The 25,467-nt window shown below is 39.4% G+C and overlaps 1 protein-coding gene across 1 annotated transcript in view; it reads right to left on the reverse strand.

Moving 5' to 3' along the window:
• The window catches only part of CNKSR3 (CNKSR family member 3), a 57,708-nt gene that overhangs the window by 15,519 nt on the left and 16,722 nt on the right, over nt 1-25,467 (reverse strand). The window contains exons 2-4 of the mRNA XM_084284737.1: nt 10,912-11,075; nt 4,036-4,238; nt 2,492-2,579 (exon numbers count right to left, since the gene is read on the reverse strand). Of these exons, the coding sequence (XP_084140863.1) occupies nt 2,492-2,579; nt 4,036-4,238; nt 10,912-11,075 (455 nt within the window). The remainder of the gene's footprint in view (nt 1-2,491; nt 2,580-4,035; nt 4,239-10,911; nt 11,076-25,467) is intronic.

Here is a 25,467-nt window from a genome sequence, read left to right on the forward strand (position 1 = left end):
TCTACAAAAACTCTGCAGAACTGCCACCTTAACCTTGAACTGAAATAGAGTTATTCGTGCTGCAGGGATTAATCAGATTAATTTCATCCAGTAGGGCTCAAATGTACTGTTAAACAACTATTTTCTGGCCCTGGTAAAAAGCAATAATAACCCTTTAAAACTAAGAACACGGGATTCAATTACAGCAGCAGACTCTTCCAAAAAGGCAGAACCCTTAACAATAAAACTAGCCTCTCAGAAGGCACACAAACTTGCCTTCACACTGCTGAACACTGATTCATGCATTCCCCTGTTCTAGCCATCATTTATAAAACAGATTGTTACAAATGGCATGAAAAGCAATTTTTAAAAACATGCTACTGATTACATTCATGAGGACCACAGGACTGCATACAAAGCATTATTTACACAGCCTAGGTACAAGTCTTTGAACTGAAACAAGTTCATGTAACAGACTACAGAAGTCTTCATTGTTTTCTGCAAGAACAGCTGAACTAGAGAATGGTATTAGACTCTCAGATTAAAAAGTTAAAACAGCAAGTAAATAAGGAAACGATTTAAAACAATCTTAAATTCTCAGATATTCTGTTACTCACATCTCACTGTGCATAGCTAGCACGTAATGCCCAAAAGATACATTAAGAAGCTGTGAAATGAAGCCATTCCATATTTTTGTTCATCTTCAATACTTTCATTCCTTCCTAGCTCTTTTCTCTGTTTTTTAAGATACAAAAGTCCAAAAAAACATACAATCTGCCAAATATGGAGGTACCAAAAATATATAAAATAGCCCAGCTATGTTCTCTTATGTTTTCATAGTACCTCTTAACACCCTATTCACTGTTCTCATGATCACTGAGGACTGAAGTCACTTTTTTTTTTTTTACAACCTGTCACCAAAAGCTTCAAGATCTTTCCTGAACGCTACTACCAAATACAGACTCTATCACTGTGCATCAGCATCATTTTTGTGTTACATACATCTGCACTCCTATACGCTATTACTCTATAAACTCTAATAAATCCCTATACTCTATTTCATAATAACAAAAGCTTTTGACATCTAAGAAACTCACCTAAAATTTCATCTTACTCTCTTTTCTCCAAATGGCAGTGAACTTTTTTCAGATCATACTAGCACATCTTCAATGTTCCAGTACAAAATAGGATAGATTCTTCACCTACTCTTTTTTTTTGTTTTTATTTTTTTTCTTATACATACAGATTCCACTCTTTATTATAGCTCCTATTAAATTGGCAGAGAGGTACACTGACATTAAAAGGCTTGGGCTGTATTTGCCAACTTCCATTCTACTGCCATCAAAGGCTGATTTAACTGACAGATTAGACACCATTTTTAGTAGTTTAATTAATACAGCTCAGCAATCTCATATCTCAGTTCCTGTAGCACTCTTGGGTGAACACCATCTGCTGCTAGAAATGCTTACTGTTCTACTTTGCAATCTGCAGATCTGTATCTGTAAATCACTAACTTGCTGCAACTGCACACACAGTGCCCAAACAAGAAGGACATTGAGCAGTAAGCCAAACTCGTGTGCTTTTGAAGGTATAATATCCAGATGTTCTTCTTTTACAGTGATCCAGCTGATATAATTGGGTGTCATCACAGCTTGATACCTCACAGGACTTTGGCAGCATACTCCCCAAAATGAAGAGGGAATCACCAGTTTTACAGGACATCATTCTGCAGAGTTCTAACATGCAGCCACAACTACAAACAAATTTTGCAGAAGCTAAAGTTTGCATGTAATGCTTCACAGTCAAAGCAGTGGCATACTGTCAGAACAGTTTAGAAGACAGGCAATATTATTCAGAGAATCAAATGATGTAATTTACCAAGACTCACACAGTTGCTAAGCATCCTTTTAGCTATTACCAATGTAAGTGCTCACCACACAGGTGATAAATAGAAAGTTTTGAAACAAAACACTGCCATCTCACACTATTGTCAGCAGAAGCCTGACTAGAGGAATTGGCATCATAAAGGTAGCAGTTCCTTCTGTTAAACGCAGCATTTCCCATCTGATGGCTAAAATACCATGTATGGGACAACAAGACCCAAGAAGACTTCGTGTGTGAGCATATTAGCAAATATGTATAAGTATACTTTAAGTTTTTCACGCCGATAACTCTTTTCAACACGTTTTGTGGAACTTGATAATCTTCAAATGCAGAGCAACTATTTTAAAAACTAACCCTACTACCATTAAAGCTGAAGAAAACATGAGTAGCCTTTAAATAGTAACCACTTACAACAAAGCCAACAATAGCAAAATTGAAATTAACATAACAAACCACCTCAGAAAAATGGACAACAAACTGACCGTCTTGGACTTCTTCAAGCTTTGAAGAAAGATCAGAGTTCCACACCTGCCTTCCAATTAGCACTCAGCACACAGCAAACATTACTTCCCCAAACACTCACTTTCCTTCCCTTCTGAAAAACAAAGAGGAAAAGAAATCAACTGACCTTCTGAACAGTAGTAGTGAGATCCAAGCATAACTGAATGATTCTGTTCTTCATTGATGAAAAGTCAGCAATACCGGTAAATGGGGTCCTGTAACAAGAGAAAATTCTTCTTAGACTGAAGGGACAAGTCTTCTGCTTCACTACCATATCACTGGAACAGCATATAAGGATCAGAGCTGTAACTCTGACATCCACACAAGTGCAAGGACAGTTTTATGATATAAATATTCCTGCTTCCATATTCCCACTTCGTCCACGCACCAAAATAGGGTATGTCTAACCCTGTGGCAAGCAATTTTGGACAGCAAAACCTGTAGAAAACTTTTCAGTCAGTTTTCCAAACTACAGTTCTCTCAGATGTGTGCTCGAGTCAGATCACACTGACTCTGCTGTAGAAACCACAGCCTTTGGTTTGCCAGTAGATAGTTTTCTACCTTCCAGTCTTTGATTACTGAACTCAGACCTGAGAGAACAATGAAGTGAAGGAGTCAAGAGAAAGTTCTATTAAATACATTCTTTTCATTCAGTAAAAAACACTGCACAAAGTTTATCTTGTGTAACGACTTCCTTCTAAAGAAAAGAAAAATGAACACACAAGTTCAGTAAGGCTCAATTTTCTAAGAGACTTATTATGAGTAAGCCAGATTTAGAGCCTACAGAGACTCACCTCAGACACTCCAGACAACTTAAAGGGTTTGAAAGCTACCCCACCTTGTTTGGAAGTGGGAAAGCCAGCTGTCTTGCTGATGGAGAGTTGCAGAAGAAATTTAGGGCAAGGTGCAAGCACCAAGGTGAAAGGAGAGGAGTAGGTGAGAGGCACAAGCTGTTCAACATCACTGCAGTGATATTCAAGAATAAAAGCTCTCCTTGCTGACAGCCTTCACACAGCTCTCCTTCTAGCCTGTCTTCTCAGGAAAGCTGGCAAGTGTCATGGGACTTTATGTCCATCTATTATCCTGTCCAGCACTGTGGCCAGAACACTATCATTTCTGTTGCCTGCTTGCTTCCGCTGCAGCTGTCACAAAACAACTCTACCTCTTGCCAGGAAAATGAAAGAAAAAAAAATAGCAGTTTCTCCTCTGCTTCTCTCTCAGTTTTTCAAATCACAGATCTAAGGCCAAAATTTCAGCAGAACATTAGATTTTTATTATTACTATATTATTTTTTTTAAAAGGGGACCTGACAATGACAATTGATGTAGATGGTGAGGAGAGGAGGAAGTCACGTATACGTGAAAAGCTGTGACTGAAAACAAGTCATTTCCCCTGAACAGGAAAACTCATTACTTTTACAAATACTAGTTTGGATGCAATGTTACTGGTTTCATTGGTTTTGACAGAAATGGAAACACAAGAGTAGATGTCCTAGGTAATTAAATTTGTCCACCAGAGATCTTCTGGAAAATCAAAAAAAAAAAAAAAAAAAAAAAGGTGAAAAGGTGGCTGAGATCAAGAAGATCTTTACCACAAGCATCTAGAACTTACTGCTATAATGAATTATTTCTCCTTGCAGGGTAAATGAAAATATAAGACTTTTATTCTTACCTGTCCAACCACGCAAGCAAGGCTTTAGCAGCACCAATAAGCTCTACCACGGAAGTAAGGAATTCATTGGGGGGTTTTCGTGAGGTATTCCCATCATAAGTTGAACTTTTCCTACGGCTGCAGATGTAGTTTTGCAGATTATTGGATGACGCTCGCAGCTTGAGAACCAAGTTCTTCATATTGTCTGTTTCAAGGCCATAGTTCTGCAAGAAATATTATGAAGTCCAGTAAATCTCCCTATCAAGATCCTCCTATTTATTATACCTCACGTAGGAGGATCTTGATAGGGAGATTTATTGGACTTAGACCTTTCAATATGTCTGAGTTTAGAATTTATTATACCTCACATTCCAAACTCAGACATATTGAAAGGTCTAAGGGTTTACCCTGTAAGTGGGGTGGGAGGAGCAAAAAGGCAAGTTGAAATGTTTAAAAGTGATCTCATCAAGCATAATGTAGTTTGCTCAAACATGTAGTTTGAGTAACGGAGCTGCGTTGTTTTTGTTAAGAGGGAGAAAAAACATTTTCCTTTTTAAAAAAAAAAAAAATAATGTGATACATAAACAGTGAAGGAACATTTCATTCACAACTAGGGATAGTGTAAGCTGGCATGAGATAAAAACATCTACAGGAAGCAAATGTAACTTCACAGTTAAAAGATGAAATAAATATTTCAATCATAAGTTTTCAGTAATGATGTTTCTTGATTATAACAGTGCAATTATTTACAAGTTTGAGGACTGTATTAACACTATGTTTAGTAATTGAATCCACATCATATTTTTCATTCAACACCATTCAGAAATTTTGAAACGTAACAAATCTGCAAGTCCTGCCTATAACTTCAACTTTACAGATTCAAATACAACCACACCACACTCTGTAAGATTCAAATACAACTGTTTGAAGCAAAACATTGATTGTCTCATTCCAAACATGTCAGAAATACTATACTATGTATCTATTCCAAAGGCAATTCACTCAATTTTATAACAAAGATCTTTTTCTTCTTGCTGTCAGTGTGCAGATGCATGAGTAACAAGATGCATGAGTAACTGGTTACCTTTTTGCTTTTGAGTTATCCTACAAAGGTGGGCATCCTTTGTGGGTATCTTCTGAAAGTTATGCCCCGCACAATGCTCAGGTCTTTTAGACTAGATTCCTTCTTCCTTTCCCTCAGAAAAACTAAAGAAACTAAAGCAAACCTTAATTTCATTCAACTCCAACTTCTAGGAGTTCCCAACTTCTCCATTTAGGATTACATCACCACCCAGCCTGGTGGGAAGCTCAGAATGCCTCAGTCCAACCTCCTGCTCACAAGAGGCTCAGCTGTGAGCTCAGACCAGGTTGCTATGGGCTTCATCCATATAGGCTTAAAAATTTCCAAGATCTGAGACTGCACAGACCTCCTGGGCAACCTGATCCATGGCCTGATTCTCCTCAGAGTGAGAAACTGTTTCCTTAAACCAGCTTCAATCTCATTTCAACTTTTTAAATATTAGATTAGGAAAGCTGAAAGAGATTAAACAATCTTTGCTCAAAAATAGGCGAGTGGAAGGAGAAGTTTCAGCTACACAGCTGCCTTTAAAACACCTATCACCTCCTATGGATAATATCCCAATGAAAGCAATTTACACGTTCCTCCCCTTCCCGTGAGGCCTCTTGGCAAGGAAGCATTGTGAAAGTACAGCCAGGAGTAGGGGTCGAGAGGATATATCCAACAAAACAAAAAAAGACAATAACAACAAAAATGTTGTTGAAACAGCAAAGGATGTCCTTAAATTTTCCAGGATCACAGAGAGGGAAAGATTCAGATTAATAAACAATGTTAAAGTACTTGCATACTGTCATTTGTAAACTTTTAACGAAATATACAAGACCATCTATTACATGCATTTCTTGCAACCAGTTTCCCCAACAGCCTTTGATAAGCACATCACACCCAAGACGTCCAGCCACTGCACTAAACTTTCCTACATCTCCCAGAGACCCTACCTATGGAAGGCACCTGAGATACGTGAACCACCAATTCATGCTCTAGGAAAAGTCATGACTAAAAATTGTGACTATACAGAACAATAGAGCATTAAAGCTCATCAGTACAGGGAACTGAATTCTCCAACTTCAGATCAGCCTGAGGAATTAACTTCTTAAGAACAAAGGGTCATCACAACCCAAACCACCTTTGCTCCAAAGGCTTGATGCTGTCCAGACCTGTTTTCTCTAATGCACGGAAAACATTTTGCTCCTTCACCAGATATAACTTTGCCATAGTATACATTTTTCTTTTCACTGAAAGAGTGGGAAAACAAACAGTATTAACAGAATTTGTGTACTCTGGCTGCAATTCTATCCCAGTTTACACTATCTTGACCACCCCACACATAATCACCTATTTCTGCTCCTTTGCTTGCAGTGCCACTCTTGCTTGTCAAATCTGTTGGAGTGTTGGTCTGAGGAACCAAACCATTTAAAAAATAATCCCTTTTTTATTGTATGGTGTTCTCAGCTGGTTTAGTTCCCTGAGGTAACTCACCTCAGGGTCATTTGAGTGCAAGCACAAAGGATCACTAACCGGAGTGTGGAGGTGGGGAGAGTAGCACCTGACTTAAATTAATTTAAATTGTCACAGAGCTGGAGCCTCAGTTCAGGACAGATAGGAATGCTGATAGTGTGGCAGCACACCAAAAAGCCTATGAGCCCTCAAAGTGACACACACTTGTAGCGCAAAAACTCAGCAGGCTTTTCTGAAGAATTCTACAGAACTGACTGAGGATACAATATCTAACAGATTACGACTTAAGCAACCAAGAAGTTTTAGATGTTGCTCGTGAACCACAGAACACGTTACATTCTCTTATCGCTCCAGACTGAAAATATCAAAGTTACTTTCATCAAAACAGTGTCTGAAGCCAGTGGTCAAGAACACCTCATGTCAAACATTCCCAGCTCATTACTCATTAACTTGGGCAGCCCCACACGGGACTACAGCAAGAGCGAGCGTGCACGTGTGCATGAGAGGGCATGCGCACAAAAGCGCACTCTTTCCAAACTCCATTACACTTAATGAGAAATAGTACACTGACCAAATAATTGCTCAAGGTCAGGCTGCTGAAATAAAAGAAAAAATAAAGTGTGGTTAACCGAAGTCAAAAGAGCACAGGAGTCGTGTCCCAGCTTGACTCGGGCTGATCTAGAGCTCGGCTATTGCCAAGGGGCACTATCACCTTCCCTTTCACAGCCATCCTCACATGCTACAGTGTGAACAGCTGGCTCTGCTGGCTGATCCAACTGAAACCTAGCTCTGTGAAATGAATAAAAATGGACTGAACGCCTGTTCAACAGCAGATTCAACTCACTGTATGCCTACGTAAACACTGGACTTAACCCAAGGTCCTGTCACAGCCACCATTCTTGCTCTCTCCCTTTTAGCAAAAATGTTTCCTAAAGAAACCTCCGGAGCCCCATTCTTCCTAATAAAAATTGAAGTTGAGACCTCTAGAAAATTGTAATCTTTTCAGGTGATACATAGGTGTGGTGCTTTCGATAAGAAATAACCACGTGAGTCTTCAGGTATGTAAACTATTCAGCTTAGGATTCAAAGGGCAATTGTACTTTCCAGGTCAATTTTGCAACACCTTTTACAAGCATGACAGCAGTAAGATCTCTATAAAAATGCTATCCTGGAGTTACTTGTTACAATGACCTTGTTGTACAAGGTCATATTTTGCTGCACTACTAATATACTAACACAATATTACTACTAGTGATTATATATATAATATATATATATAAAATTGCTTAAAACTAATCTCTTCATTCTAACCTCAGGAAAAGTCAGATGCTTTTTGTTTCCAAACTCTATCATCATACAGCATAGTTAAAAATTCAGAAATCTAACCCAAAGAATACATTAGAAGTGAATCTGTTCTCATAATTTCCTGTTAATGCCCGCATTGTTTTCTATTTATTAAGCCCAAACAGGCAAGCCTACTCATCAGGGAATGATGAGTAAGCACTCAGTTTCATCACCATTCTGTATGGTTTTGGTCCTACATATTTGACTGGGAAAGCTTATTCTCTGGATCCTTGCCCCTGCTGTTGTGATTTTGCATGAGTTTAAAAAGCACATTTATGTAGGTTTGTTGCCCTTTCCCCAAACACTTCAGTCAACTAAGAAATATCTTCCTCCTATCCCTTTTCACACCCAAGCAAATACTGTCATCCAGAAAAGATGGAAGTACTCAAGTTGATGTGTTTGTGGTTTTGTTTGTTTGTTTATTCCGCCCACTCACCCCCTCCAGGGAATTCAGTTTCTTTTACATGTCCTCTAAATTACCTAAATAAGATTCTTCTGAACAGGTGTTGGAGACACTATTGCATCAGCTCAAGAGCAACAGAAATGCATGTTCACAAGAAACCTTCACCTTTTATCCCTGACTATGCTCTTTCCTGCCTCTTCAGTTGCTGCTTTGTTGCATATGTTGCTGCTAAGGTAAGATCAGGAAACACTGCCTAACAACCAAAACAACTAAGATTTTTTTTTTTTTTTTTTTTTTTGCTATATTGATTCTGGAGTTTGTTTACCGCAGCAGTAAACATCATAACTTGCAGACATTTTCAGTTTGACAGCATAGAATTCATGCATAAGAGGGCCCTATCTCTACAAAAATCTAAGAAAAAGTATATTTGGTGTCCTTTCTCAAGGAATGTATTACCTTCACACTGTATTTTTTCTCCATTAGCCTTAGAAGGCTGGAAAGTTCTGTGAAGTTAATGCTTGAAAAGAATTACCACAAGAAAAATGCTCCAGAAGACAACTACTTCACTGCCTCTGGAGACTCGAGTGTTCTTGCAGTGTGAGGGAACCAAAGCATCAATCTGAAGGAAGGTCAACTGGAAACCTGCCAAGGAAAAACTAGACAAAGGGGTAAATTCTACTCCAGAACTGCAGGACTGGGGAACCTCGAAACAATACAGAATTTCTACCTATTGCCAAGAACAACAACTTTCAAAGCATGACCTCAGGCCAGCCCAGTCAATGCCACATATCCACAATATGAGTTAAAAGCACAGTGGAAAAGACACAAAAGGCAGGTTCTTCTTATTGCCTTTGCTTCTTAATTCAAGTTCCCAAAAATTAGGGAAACGTCACCACACGTATGCAGACAAAAGAAAGCACTAGATCGTAGCAGTACCTCAACCCATTTTCAAAGAACTAATACAGGTGGAATAGAGAAATCTCTGTTCTCTCACTCCGAAAGAAAACAGACCAACACAGAAAACTGGCTATAACCAGAATTCAAGACCCACCATGCTCTTGGAAACAAAAATCAACACTGGACTTTCTACCACTATCCCAAAAACTTAAGGGAAGGGGCACACAGAAGGTGAGAAAGGGCATAGCTAAAACATAGGAATTCTTCCTCCACTGCTTAAAAGGGAACAAGGACACTTCGGCTACGCTATGTGAACTCTGTCTAATGCATTAACTTGAACTGCATTTCACAAAGGATTTCCAGAAACGACTTTGAGGTCAAAACTTTTGTCTACAAAGGAAATTAGAAGGAAATTGTAGGAGATAAAACACAGCTTTAGGTTCTGGCGGTCATCCAGCTTTGTTCATTTTATTCTAATATTTTAAGAAGTAGGGAAAAAAAGTGCTGTCAGGGGCTGCCACATCCAGTACTTTAGTCAAGACTGTATATAGTACATGGCACATTTACTAACTCGTCAGACCCCTCACTTGTCCAAGAGATTACCCCCTCCCGACAAATTATCCCCCCCCACATGAACTGGATTTCAGGCTAATTTAGTTCCTCTAATAGATTTTCACCTGCAAGTTAAAAAAGGTGCTATATCAAATACTGAAACAAAAAAAAAAAAAGTTCTGCAAATATAAGAGCAACTCGTTGGGAGTTTTCTTGAAACACTTCCCAAGAGTTTCAGATTATAAGCAGCTATTTTATTAAACACTTTTCTTTGAGCCTGGACTACGCAATTTGTTCCTGGTTGTGGAGTACAAACAACCCCGGTAGCACCTCCCTGCAGCCAATAAAGCACGTGCCACACAGGCCGTAAAGACTCTCCATTTTAAGAAGAGTATGCTGCGTGCTGCAAGCCTTGCCTAATGAACAGAAGGCAGGCCAGCACTGGCCAAGGAATTGCAGGGCACCCTCTCCCAGCCCTCTCGGCTGATCTCATTGTGTACAACTCTGGTGCTTGCTCACTGCATTACATCAAACACGTCTTCAAGACCATGTCCAAAATAAGGTTTTTAAATAAATCCTACACTGATGATGATGCTGCACAGCAAAACAATCTGAAATATATTAATTCTTTTCAGAGTATGTTGCTTTAAAAGCATCTGCACTTTCTGGGTAAAACAGAAGAAGAACCTATGTTCTGAATTCCACGAGTTGAACTCACACTCTGAGTAATCGAAACATTTCTTATTTTAAGAACATCTTTGATTTGTATGGAGACTGCAAAATTTTGCTCTAAACTCGTTTCAGCTGATGTGAGGAGCCATTAACAGCTATCATTTCACTCCATCCTCTACAACAAATTCACCCTGCTCAGTAGCAAGTTTAATCACTGTTCACTAACAGGACCCATATGACCTAAAAACACAACTCAGCCAACACATCTCTTTATAAGTGCAACTGAATCAGCACTGCCTCTTATCAGGAAAATGTAAAAGAGCTATTTACACAAAGTTTGCGAGAATTAAACAAATTCTTACAGTTTTCTTTTGCTATGATGTGCAACAGAAAGCAAGTGTGACAGGCATTCTGATTTCGTTAGATTTGTCTTTGATATTCACAAGAAAAGCACTTTAAGAAATTGTGTGGGTCTGTTCACCACTTAACTAACCAGTGCACACAGGAGATCCACAGCTTCTAAAACCAGCTCTTGGTGTCCGATCCGTGTGATACCCAAATCTTCAAGATCCTGGTGAGAGATCTGTAACAGCTGTTCACCATTTATCTTCTCCCGTTCAAACTTATGGACATACTGCTGCAGGCAATCATCCAGGCCTAACAAAGCACAAGAGAGAGAAAGAGAGAGTGTGAAGGGGACGTGATTACACTTCGTGTTTTCTTTCCCTTCCCCACCACATTAAAAAAATACAAAAGGCACAAACAGAATTTCAGACAATATGTGGTGCCAAACCATGAAAGAAATGAAAGAAATTTGAAGTGAGACTGAAGACTGGAAGTTGTACCACAGTGGCGCAGCAATGGAGCATGCAGATTTTGTGGATCTTGGTGTCACCTGAGTAAAGGCACGACCCGTTTGCTCTTTGTGGATCAGGTTGTGGTAAGAATGTCCCTTTGGTGTCAGCACACACAAAGCTATCAGGAGAAGTGCATAGACAGACTCAGCCCTCACAGTTACCCAAAACCCTGAAGAGCAACCACAACAACAAGAAATAACCAAACAAAACAAGAACAAGGCAAGGAAAGAACTTGCCCAGAACCCTAACAAACAAAAAAGACTAAAACCCCACAGTCCCCCATCCACTTAAATATAAAAGAGCTGAATGATGAGAGGAAAATGGAACAATCAAAGGCAAAGCAATCAAAACGATGTTTGGCTCGTCTCATTACTCCCTTGATTTATGAGCCCCTAGAGCTTCCTGAATCAGCCGTTCTCGCCCCCTTGATAAGTTAGCAGCATACATCAGCAAGAAACCTAACTTATTTTTATAGCAACGAAGTATTTTTAAAACATTTTAGAACATTTTTGTCTGTCACACCAATATACTTGTTTTAAATTATGACTATATGTTCCCATTCTTCTACAGTATCTTTTTCCCTCTTTTGTTGATTAGATTCTCTAACTGATTAGAGAAAGGATTTTTCTCTTTCATTTGCTTTAATTAAACTTTGTGTTAATCCTGTTTTCTTCTGCTCATTTTGTCTGTTCTTAAAGATCTTGTGGGCAGCAGTCTAAGGGAAAACATTTGGATGGGTGTGTTATTTGAAAGATGCAGTGCTCTTGATGTCCTATTGCACTACAGCATATTAGCTAGAGCAGAAGGAACAGATCCAAGTAGATTTGCTTTGTAGCAGTAAATCACGTTCACTGAAAATAGTTGACACAAACAAAATTCAGATTACATACTTGGCATCTACTTTGTAGCATCCACAATAGCTATGCTGTTGGACAGTTCAGTTTTAAAAATTTGAACTTTTAAGTGTAGAAAGGATGTTTATCCATTATGTTGGCTCACAAGGAAGCCACGGAGATGGACAGGATGTAGCCTGCTGCAAATGAGAAACACCAACAGCCCACTGAACTGCACGGAAACTGAGGACAGGCACTCAGTTCAAGTCGTCAAGCTGCAGTAGTAGCCTGGAAAAGAAGCACTCCCAGCACATGCCAAGAAAACCATCCAGACAAGTCACCGGGGGGGGGCTCCAGGACTCACACGATATGTGCTCGCTTCCTAACAGCAGCCCGAGCTGTCACTGCTGCCTTGCAGTGCCTGCTCACAGGAGATCTGCAGATTACGAGCTCTCAGAGGCACAGGCTTACTTTTCACGCATCACCTGCCTTTGTAACTCTCACCAAGAAATTAATAAGGACAGACAGCCTGGCACTTAAGTCACCCCTTTATAATATGACTCGTGCAAGCTAAATTTTTATTGCAACACATCAAAATCTGGCTGGACAAGCTTGACTCTTCCACGTGCAGAGCTACTGGTGTGTACAGCTTGATTTTTAAAGCATAATTATGAATGTGAAATCCCACATGCGAGATGAGCAGTCTCCCAGGGCTACAGTTGTTTGGGGCGCACTCTTTTTTCTTCCCATCTGTCTTGGCAAGGCCTCATAAATTTTGAAAATTGAGCCCAGTGTTCTGTTTCCCACAGGCACCAATTTCTCCCTTAGGCTATACAAACTCTTTTCCCAGGAAAAATAATAAAATGATCTGGCCTTCATTGTTTAACAATTTATTTTTTTTAAACAAATTCTCAACCGAGGCTGACATACAGAGCACATATTTGGCATTCCCAATTTTTAATGCTGTCTTGCAGACCTCTGCTTCCCATCGCTTGCCATTGAAAGTCTCCATTACTTATTGCACAAACACCTACAATGAAACACTGTTTAGTATGCAATATTTTGGTATTTTTCAAGTTTCTTGGACACATTGAAGCTTTTGCCTGCTATCCTTTGTGTGTGTTGACTCAACTTTCTGGACCCTCATTCTGTGCTAAAACATGAGACTTGTATTTGTATATATCCCCCAAAAACTGCAACTGCGGTTTTCAGCTTGCCTGTGGTTTTTTGTTTTGACTTTCTTTTAATTCATACTTGTCTGTTCTTGAAGATCTATTACATCTTGAACGGCTACTTCTAAAATACATTTTTCATAGGTGTACTTAATACTTCTCTGATCACACAATAGAACTATTTTGTAAAGTAAAACATTACAAAATCGTACAAGTGTGAATTCAGAATGGTAATACAGAGGCACAGCTGCTCAGACAGAAACATAATTAACTGACCGAACCTATAAAAAGCAGGAAGTGAAGACAAACCCACACACTTATGGCAAGCATTCACTAATGGTTTAAGAAGATCTTACTAATATTAGTGTTACTACTTCTTCTAAGAAACATATGGAAAAGTCTTAAATATTTTAATTGAGATTGGAACCACATTTATAGCATACTGTTTAATTTTCTGTCATATGAATATAATGTTTAAATATCACATGCAAACAAAAACAAAAAAAATGCTATTTCCCCAAGAGGGAAAGGAGAAAGGAGCAAAAGTGACTCATAAATCAGTTCCATAAAATAAGCTAAGTAATATTTAAGTAAAGCTTAAAAGTCAGCATTGAAATGTCATTGGGAATCTAAACGTACTGCTCATTGTTCCCTTCTCCCAGACTTCTTAGTTTTTTTCCATTATTTTCATTGTGAACTTCAGCATGTCATTTAGACTTCGTATTACCCATTAGTGAAATCTAAGTTTCTCAAAAATATCTAGATGAATTATAAGCAACAGAAGCAGCCTACATTACTTAGAAATACACTTTCCTCGTTGCCAGTTTTTTTTCAATAGGTATCTCATAACTGATAGGGACACCCAAGTTGCACAGGAAATTTCTACCTTCTTATATGTACAGAACTTACTGTTTGCTCATAGGCTATACAGACAAGGCAAACAAAAACCTGCTGTAAGTCAAGCTGCCTCATTTTGTAATAATCCAGGGCATATTCTGAAATATATAGAAATAAATTCAGCTAGTTTAGCAGTGTAAATTCAGTGCAACGTTAGCAGGCTCAAGCAGAAAAAAAGGTTTTAGTATTTCCGCAAAAATACAATTAAGACTGACACTGGAAAGACATCTACATTCTCCTTTACCTGTTCAAAAGCCCTGCTGATGTCTAAACTATTCATTTTATGCTCTACATATGTTTAAAAAGCATGTCTCAACTGCACGCATGACATCTTTCTATCATTTGATGCACATAAATGAACACCATGCATGAAAGACAGCATCCTTCCTATTTAAGAAGAGATATTAGAGAATAAGGGCAGACAGGCATAGAAATACCAGTTGCAATGGTACCCATGTTTTACCACAACAGTAGCGGTGATTTTGACTCAAAAGGGGAAAAAAAAAAAGTACAATACAATGGTATTTGTATCTTGAAAACCCTTTGAGGAAGAAGACTCTAATTTGCACAAAACTCCCTCACAAATTTTGGCAGGTGTAGAGATGTGCAATAGATCCCAAGAACTGTCTAGACTTTTCTGTCTAAAATAACCTTCTCCCACCACGCAAAGCATCCCAGAAGATATTCAATATCTTGCATTCATGTAAAAACATTAGAACATGACTTACACTTACAGATTTGCACCGATAGCAATCTCAGTCTGTTTCCAAGATTAAGAAAGTTATTTTGAATAAGAATTGAGGGGAAAAAATAACCTTTAGGAGGATAAAAAGGGGAGCTTGGGTCCAAGCCATAACTATCAGTTTACTATTCAGAGAGAATTAACATTTCTATTGTTGATAAAAATCAACCATTCAGCCGTGACATATCTGATTACCAAAATCCTAGAGACACTACTAGTACAGTCATTGAGTAGTTTCATGCTTTTTACTCAACTTCTGTGCTGAACATCAGCAACAAATTTACCTACAATGAATCAATAAAACCAGTTAACAAATGTATTATGGCCACAGGCCAAAAAAAACAGTTGACCCTCCTTATCTCTTCTTTCTTCCCTCCACCCCACTCTCTCTTACTTTCTTCTCTTGTAAGACTACAGAGAGCTGATACGCTCAAACATGACTTGGGGGAGAGGAGGTGATGACAGACTGGGCAAGGGGATGCATAAGGAGGGGAAAGAGAAGGGAAGTAAAACCTGGAAGGTGACTGCGACCATTTGCTTTAAGTTCATGAACTTGAATAGATTCTCAGGGTAACTCATAAAATGTGAAAGCTGACATAAGGGAGCTGGCAGAACACAAACCACTTGAACAGAAGACAGACAAGACCTTCCTCACCACACAGCACCACAATGCCAATCACCACTCACCACCTAAAGGAAATACAGCCTCATTACTGTGCATACATACTCAATCTCGTTTGCTGTGTGACTCTTTACCAAATTGACAGCAGATGACGTCCCAGCATAGCTGGGTTCAGCTATGTCCCTCAGCCCTTTGATGGGCTCCCAAGGACCTTGGATAGCAGCCTAGGTGGGACTGCCAAAATCATTTTTGCCCCATCACCTTAAATAAAGATAAAAACAATTGTTGTAAGAAACTGACCTTTCCCACTAAGAAAGTCACTCTTAGTCTAGTTCCCCCCTTTGGGGTCTCCTAACTTTAATTTACTTAAGTTAATTAAATTAACTGCTAACTTTAATCTCAAAAGACTCCTTGCACACACCAATCCATGCTCTCTAGCTTTGAAAGGCTATCAGTTCTATGAGAATCTTTGTTGTACCCCATGAAATATGCCATTATATCATCATTTATATTCCACTCCCTTTTATTATTTACTGTGACAGCTTCCTTCCTTCATTTCCTTCACTTATTTCCATGACTGGAATTAAAGAAAAAGTAGAAGGGAAATCAAGTCAGCAAATGAACATTAGAAAGAGGAAAGAACCAATTCATCATGAGAAGGTCAACCAGCACCTGAGAAGGCAGATAAAATTAAGGAAAAAAGAGTCTGCAGGACAACTGTGAAAAGCTAATGTAGCTCAGTGAAACAGGTACAGAGTAAAGAGGAACAAACTGAACAGAAAGTTCCAGGAGAAAGAGAACAGACTTAACACACAGTTTTCTTTAATATTAAAATTTGTTCAATTTAGTGGGAACACTGTTTCACTGTAACACTGTGGATGCCATTTTCCTCTGCAGACAAACAGAGCCAGTGGTAACTTTAACAAGGAGTTCAAGGTGCTTTAAAACAATGATGAAAGATAAACCTAGAGCAGGCAACGGAAACCTAATTCAATAATAAATTGAGCCCTAGGTAAGACCTGACTTTCTAGGATCCATATCCCTGGATTGTTTCTCAGCTAACATGAATGTTTTAGCATTTATCTTTCCACAGGTTTACAAAACAAAAGTCTAGGTATCATTTGGTGTGAGCCATTTATAGAGTACAGAGCTCAAACACCTCAATTTACCATGGGAAAAAAAAAAAAATAAAGGCCTTCATGAGAGATTTGAAATACTGTCTAGGGTACAAAGGTAAAAGAACCTCTACTTCCAATTTTTAATCCAAATAGCTTCACAACCACTCATAGCACCATCACTGTCAAAAGTATCAATGACTTAGGAAAAGAAGAAACACCAAAACTGAAGAGCAAGAACAGCTTATTACCAGCATCCTGTCTCCTGCATAAAATAGCTCATCTATAAAGCAAATTATCTTTATGTAGTCAATTGGAAGTACCTCTTCCACATTTCTGTTTAACCACCTGCATCCTAACCAAGCAGGTAGGCCCACTGCCTCATCAGGAGTCAGGCCTAGTTTTGCTGGGGACAGACATTGCCTAGAGCAGTGAGAATGGTTCAAAAGCTTCCCGCCCCTTCCCTCCCATTAAGCAGGGATGAAACCAGATGAATTGCTGGCCTCTCCCCACCAGCAGGGATGCAAAGGGCAACGCTATCATGAAGGTCACACCGGGACAGAGGAAAGGGCAAAGCCTTCAGCTTTGATAATGAATGCCTTACTGTCCCCTCTACAATCCCCTATCACTGACAGTTGCACTGAAGGACTTCTGCAACATGTTCCTATTGTCAATATTTCCAACTAACATATTTGGCATGTAGAAACAGACTGCTTATACATGTGTTCATAATATCTCGAAATAAATCCATTCATTAGATTCCAATCCATCCATAAATCCCTGGGTGTCTCTTGAATCCAGAACTGAAAGCTCCACCTTGTAATAGAAGAATTCATAGTTAAATTTGGGTTGTAAACCATCCTGATCAGTACTGTAGAAAGTGTTTTTAACCTTCAGTTACTCCAGTAAAGATTATAATATCAGGAAACATAGTAGAAGGCCTATCAATATTATTATCAGTTCTATCTACAAAGTCAACAACTGAGACCATCCCAGCAGTCCCCATTGTCATGCTCCAGACTGTACACTGAAGCACAACGATATGCTTAGACACTGCACTGTGTATATACATATAGAAGAATGAAAATTGCTTTTGTCCACACACCTGCTGAACCCTTCAAAGTACTCTAGCAAGTTTACAAAGCAAAAAAAAAAAAAAAAAAAGAAGGAAGAAAGAAGTGTAACCTACTTAGAATTCCTTCACAAAACATTTTCAGGAAATTAAGCAGACATAGGTAAGAGCAGTCTTTAGAGAAGAAAAAATAGTAGGGAAGAGACGGATACGATAAATATGATAAAAGGCTATAGAAAAACACAAGTGGCAGAGTAATACAAAAGGAGACCTGACTGTACATTGTCTCTTCCAGTACACGAGCTAGGGAGAACAAATGAAGCCAGCATGTCACAGGCCCAAACAAGCCATGAAGAGTGATTCTTCATACAGCAGCATGCAGTGAATGATCAAAATCCACATGGGTTCCGGGGAAGGTGAACAGGTACATGACAAAAAATGCCACAGAAATTATGTCTGACTCTGAAAGACAAACAGAGACAGTTGAAGGCTGCAGGGAGACTACTGAGGGGAACACACACTACATCTTTCCTATGATCCTCCTAAATACATCCCTTTCTGGCAAAGGCACAAGATGGGATACTGAGCTAGACAGAACAGGACTTCCACAGCTATGATACGTGCAGCACCAAATGTAAATGGCAGCTTGCTTTTAATTACTTCTACCCAAAGGCTTAAGAAAATTGTTGTCTTCACTATTCGAAGCCACTATTCACGTTAGTATTTACAGTAACAGTGGCATAAGATTTTCCCCAAAGTGCAAAAACTCTCAAAAACAGAGAAGCAGAAGAATCAAAAAAAAAAAAAAAAAAAGAAAGGGGAAATGTAAGGTCTAAATGCATAATACTGAATTGTGATATCAACTTAACCCAAAGGTATATGCAAAGCTTTTACACTTGTTTGTTTGTTTGTTTGTTTTAAGAAAAGAAACCCAAGTAATACTAGGACAAGGACCACAGAGAATCTTGGGGGTTGTAATCCAGCTTGAGACATTAACAGTGAGTTTAGAAATTGTTGAAAATGAGTGAATTTGCACCAGGACTACAAAAATCTATTTCACCTGAGTGGATGGTACCAAACAATAAACTGAGGTAAAAGCAATTCTGTAGTAAAAGAGCACTCTGAAAGCGGTCTTTACTTGCAAAGGTATCTCAGCTAAAACTCAAAACTGACTTTTTTTTTTTCTTTTTAAAGGCTTTTCTTCAGTGAACTCATGAAAAAACTGAGGTGAGGGGAGAGAGTTATTTCTACTATTTTCCTTTGGGTCTTCTTATTACGACATAGTTTTAAGGATTCAAATTAAAGACAAAATTAAAATGGAACACTACAGAAATTGAACAGTGAATTGTGCTGGCACACCATGTTTTTTAGAAAAAAATTAAAATCCAGACATCCAGGCACAGCATGATGAAATACAGGTTTAACCAGAAAAAAATCTCTTTTATAAAAGAGATAAAAGCGTGAAGACATAAGCCAATCATGTCATACTTTAATACACTGAAAAATAAATCACTATGCCACAACCACAGACAGAGAAAAATTACAGGCTTTTTCAATTTGGCAGGCTATTCCCTCTAGACATGAAGTAGACAATACCAAGAAAAAAAATCGTTTGCACTGTATTCCCACCCATTTGAATCCAGATGGGTCAGAATACAGTCATGTTTTCCACCAGCAGAGCTCGACTGGACGTCTGCATGCAGCTGTGGGTCCCTGTTGTACGTACTAGGGCCCAGCCTGGACAGGCTTTACTGGATCACGCTAGCTAATCTCTATGACTTCTTTGAGATAACGCAACTGATTTCACCTCTGAAATTTTGACTCAACTGAAAGAAGGAAGAGATGGGAGAACCTCTTGTTAAGGACTCAGCCCTAGGTAGCACTGCAACAGCACATGCTCATCTGAGCATCAGTCTGAAGGCAAGCTGAGGGAGCTGGGGTTGTTCAGCCTGGAGAAGAGAAGGCTCTAGTCAGACCTTACAGCAACCTTCCAGTGCCTAATGGGGGCCTGCAGGAAAGCTGGGGAGGGACTCTTTGTCAGGGAGACAAAAGAGCATAGGTTTACATTAGATATAAGGAGTTAATTCTTCACTCAGAGGGTGGCAAGTCCCTGGCACGGGCTGCCCAGAGAAGCTGTGGGTGCCCCATCCCTGGAGGTGCTCAAGGCCAAGCTGGATGGGGCTTTGGGCAGCCTGGTCTGGTGGGAGGTGTCTCTGCCCATGGCCAGGTTACTAGAGTTAGATGGTCTTTAAGGTCCCTTCCAACCAAAACCATTCCATGACTCTATCTTGAGGAAACGCATTTCCAGGAAGAAAGAATGGGAACCACAACCAAGGGCTCACATTCAGACCTCAAACAGCTGGCAGCATCTCAGCTCTAACTCTTCATTAATCCCAACTACCACCAGAAGAGGACTGTTGACCGGAAAGTGTTGGATGAAGAATGAACAAAGAAGAAAAAATATTATGTACATACACCATTTTTTCCTGCTCATTTCAGTATATATTTTCTGCCTGCATCAAGGCTTCATGTCTGCAAAGTTTCGTGTGATGAAGTAGCTTCACACAATACATCTCATGCTTTGGTTTTCTTTTTTAAGAATCAACTACATCACTTTCTGACCAGCTACATTTGGCAAAAGCAATCTTTCTGTGCTATAACAGATTTTGTTTGGCAAACCACATAAATCAGATGAAAGCAGAGCATATCCATATGTTCTCTGCAGATAGACCTGGCACTCTAAGTTTCAACAAAATATGCTGTGAAAGCCAACATTCAGCAAATGCATGCAAAACACATTAAAATGGAGACCATACCTGCCCTGGACAGACAAACCCAAATAGTTTCCTAGCCAACACCACAAGATGTCTTCAGGGACACTGCTGACAACATTCTTCCTGACTTCACAGTAAAAACAATATCCTACTTGTGGCAAGATGCAACTCACATTTGTTCCTTGGGTATAATACATTACAGCATGAGTAAGACAACACAAATCAAATAAAATAGCAGTACACTGTAGCTGTAACAAGACACTTCTAGAGCTTTTACTTAATCAACGTTTATTGCTCAAGTAGCAACTAAGAACTACTATAAGCTCCAGACTGAAACAAGATTTGCCCAATATAGGAATACATGCAAACATGTGCGTATTTGTTTGTTGGTTGCATTTAAAATAGCTGCAATTAAATGTGTTTAGAATGGCTCTCCACTGAAATAGAAGCAGTCCCAACAAGTACAACCAAATTTTGTTGCTTCTTCCCATTAAGGTTTTAGTATTATATCTAGCAATCAACTTATCCTCACAGAAAAATGATTTCAAACCTACAGAGCTTAGATATGATGGCTCGGGATACTGTAGTAGACTACTGCAATTGCAGAAAAATTCATACATAATTGTTACTAAAAACAAATATTCTCATATAATTTCAGTTGAACTCCTCTGACGGCAATCATGTCCAGTGAACATGCCTTCGTGTTTGTTACAACCTAATAAAACCATTTTCCTTGTAAATACATGATTGACAGTGTCTGCAAATATGAAGCTTTTAGTGTGGTAAAGAACAGTCACTCAATGAGGCTTTAAAGTCACGTGCATGCATTAGTGGAGGCAAAAAAGCTGACTCTAAATGGCTGTGCTGAGTGATAGATGCAGCAGGATTTAAGAGATCTAAAAACAGTGTCAGATCCTTCCCACACCCTTGAAAATTCTTTTTTATCCTATTTTGTTGCTTACAACTGATGTCCATGACTAATCTAAAAGTGTCGTTTAAACATGGCATCATTGAGAGTTACTTACTTTATTTACACCAGTTTAGAATAGTTTCATTAATTCCACTCAAGCTGCGAGTTAGAACTGTTCCATACGAATCAGGATAAATGAATGCATCTTATGAGCTATTGGTGAGGTAAAACATCGTCCTCACCTACTCTATCACAGCTGTGGCAGTGAAATATTCACTGAAGTTAAAGTGTGGGGATTCTGTTCCACCCAAGACTTGAAAAATTTATCTTGGATGCTCAGAAGTTGTTTCCCAGTACACACGGGCTCAAAAAAATAAGTTTTCCTCCAGTAGGAAACAAAAGCAAGCAATTGAAGCACAAGCAAGAAGTGGAAGAAACTCACTGATGATTCCAGGATGCCTTTTTCTCACCCCAGTAAGACCCCGTGTTGGTTTGCTGTTTCTTCATATTAAGTACACTTCAAAACATGCTGGCCAACACGTTTTAAATTATATTCCAATATGAATTTACAACTTCTGTAGTCAGTGTAGGTCTGTTGCTCGCTTCCACTGAAAAATTGTTCATTCCATTGATCCAAGTAACAGTTTTGCCTAGGAACAGGATGGTTTGGTCAGGAATGAAAGCAGAGTGGTATGTGACCACTGAGAACTGCAGTTAAGAACCTACAGATGAGATTGTTGTTCATCCTTCCATACAGCACTAGGCCTTGTAGGTAATCAGTCTACTTCACCACATGCTCCTCACAAACACAGAATATTTGGGATGACTACCTCAAAAATGACCCACTCATGGCATTCCCCAGCACTTGGCTCTTCTGCAGCTAGGTGGCAACGATAACTGAGGCAAGAGACTCATCACCATTTCGGCATCCAACTCCCTGACTCACTCTCTTGGTCAGAGGGCCACACAAGAGAGGACAACCTGACCTGACTAAATTGATTTCATCGAACCAAGCAAAGCTCATCTGTCAAAGCCCGGAATTGTGCCACATCAGACCCCCCACGCTGCTCACCGCCAGACCCTGCTGTGGACCCCACATACAGAGAGGTGCATTTCCTCACACCCGTTACAGCTCTGAAAGGAAGCTTGAAAGAAATCTTACTTCTGCTACTGACAGATACAGATGTTTTCCACTAAATCAATGCAACCACAAAGAAATAATTTTCTCAGAATTTTCCAACTCACACAACCATGTTGATTTTTCCCCACACACACACATTTTGTTTTGGTTTTATCCCACCATTCTAAGACACTTTATACTGGAGAACTTGTACTCGAAACAAGCCTTTAAATACTTTACCATTTCACTTACAGAAGTATAATTGCATTGAACCTAAAACACAGTCCCAGTGCTAGCTGTAAAGCCTTCCGCAAGATTACAGGAACCAGATTTCTTTTTTAATGGAAACAATTTAATTCTGTTTTATTGTTTTAGTGAAATTTGTATTGTAGCTTCACCCACAGCAGGAATATGGAATCATTTAAGACCCCAGAGGCAAAAGGCTCTGGAAGCCGTGGAAATCACAGAATTAGAACAGCCTGTAAGTCGTGTTGCATAGCTGAAGACTGCCTTTCTAGTCTCAGCCTCCCCATTGCCCATCCCACTCCTCTCTCCAACGTCCTTGATCTTCTTGTTTCTCATAGAGTCAAACTAGAGGTGACGAGCGGCCCCATCAGGTGGTCTGGCTGTGTTTGAGCATCTTCTGGGAGGCATGCCAGTGCAGCAGAGAAATGCTGCAAACAGCAGGCTGGAAAAGCTCTGTATTGTGGAACAAAAGCCAACACCCCCAAGACACAAGTGCACAGCCTGGCAGTGAATGATACAGTGCAAGGCACAGGTTTTAGAAAATATATAGGTGCCATACAAGAGGAACCAGTGACGTGCTGCAGGACTGTGTCTGGCACCATGGACTTGTTGAATAGAAGAAAGCACTTCAACAGCTGGAGGGAGGTTGGACAAGTAGCAATACATGCCATAAGACATGGAGACTGTGATGAGTATAGTGTGGTGCAGGATTTAGGGGAGCATGGCTAGTACTGCAATGCACAGCCCTAGAAGCTACAGTTGACAATCCTTTAAGTACTATGGCAGGGGAAAGAGAGGGGAAGGAGACAGGACACAGACAGACAGGGTGTCTGCATTCTTGGTGCTTGACAGATCAACAAGTCCTTCCTGCATGACACCACTCTCACCCTGTCCTCAGATACAGAACACAAGTCACGCTAAATACGCTTACTGCCTACATGTATCAAAGCTGGCTGTGCTGCATCACATCAGCGTCTCAGTTTGCTGGTCAGACCGGTCTTTTGGGACACAGATGTTACCATCTGTGATTTTGTATAATATCACTTTAAGTGAAGCAACATTTCACTCCTTGTCGAGGGGTATGTCCTTCAGCAGATTGCTCCCTGTCTTTCACAACATCTCCTTGCTCCAGTTTTCCAAGAAGCACACATGACGTTAAACTTACCAAGAGGCACTTCCCTACCGCTGTACTTTTCTAGCTTGCCTTACTTTGTTCTTAGCATGCTTTAATGTAATGCACAGCTAATTTTAAAAATAATCTCCACAACAGCACAAGACATGGGAGCACTCCTGTACAATTTAAAAGTCATTCCCCAGATAAATTCCTGGGATCTCAATTGAGTGCACATTACAGTTGTTAATGGTTTAACATTATACCAGCACCATCCCAAGACAAAACTTGGGAGTGTCAAAAATTCAAAACTGTATGAAGGAGGAAAAAAGTTCCTGCTTCACAGGGAAAAAGAGTTAACTCTGTAAAATATAACTACCTGGGTTTCAACCTGCATCACTTTCTGCCTGCTGACACTACAAAGAAGTGCTTCTTCAGCTCATTACTAACATGCATTTAACAATTCTCTTTGTCTACATGGCATCACTGATTTCTCATACTGAGTTTTTTCTATGCCACTATCCATTATTAATAATGCCACAACGACACTATTAAAAAAAAAAAAAGTTACTTTTGAAGTATCAAAATATCTTTTTCTTTGTATGTTACCTTTATAAAATGGGGCTTGCTTTCCTATAAAAGAAGTTAATAATCAATTTTCCCAAAAAAAAAATCTCCCACCCATTCAGTCTCAGTTGAGCACAAGTCCAAAACTGAAAGGACCAACTGTTACATAAAGTCATCACTTATAAGAGGCAAGAATAGGCAGATACTTCCTAAAAGCTGACAAGCCACCCATGCAGAAGATGTCTATTAACCCAGTGGCTGATGCATCTTGTAAGGACTGCATTTCTCCCTCACCCCAAGAGCAACTTCTTCTAATTCCAGTTACAGCAAACTTCAGATCAGCCCTGTCTACAGCTATACACCATCCCAGGGGAACCTCTAAACTGGACTTTAAATAAACAGTTAACATTTATGAAAGTGATAAACTAACCACTAAACAGCCTGACTGCTACCATAGCGTGCTGTGTACAATCTCCCCTTAAGGCTTTGAGTTCTTCATTTGCAAAAGAGATGCACAAAGGCATGAAAATCCCATAAATGGTTTGAATTCTTGAAGTCTGACACAATTTTGTCCTTTTAGGTCCATGTGTGCGTGTGTAATCTTCTACAGAGAGGACCTGATCCTGAACCTCTAACATCACATTAAGCACTAAAAATAACCTATAGTTCTGCTGCTGTATTAAGAGCAGTGACAAAAAGGTCACCTACTAACTTCTGCATCACTGTGTTAGGTCTTTGTTCCTGCTTCATGTCAAATCGAGTTGCTCTTCTTCATGGTTGTATTTTTAAAAAATAAAAAATAAATAAAACAGATATTCCTTGTATGCTGTTGGTAAATCAGGGCATCTTATAGCTTCCAGAATGAGACGCTGCTCTAGTTACCCCTAGCAGGTACATAAATCACAAGGGTATGGATGATTACTTGGAGACTAATAACATCAGACAGCTCTTAATGAAGTTTTACAGACAGAACTCTTCAGTGTAACATCCCTTCCTGGGGATATTGATACA

The sequence above is a fragment of the Netta rufina genome, assembly GCF_964035555.1.
Source record: "Netta rufina genome assembly, chromosome: 3".
NCBI lineage: Eukaryota > Metazoa > Chordata > Aves > Anseriformes > Anatidae > Netta > Netta rufina.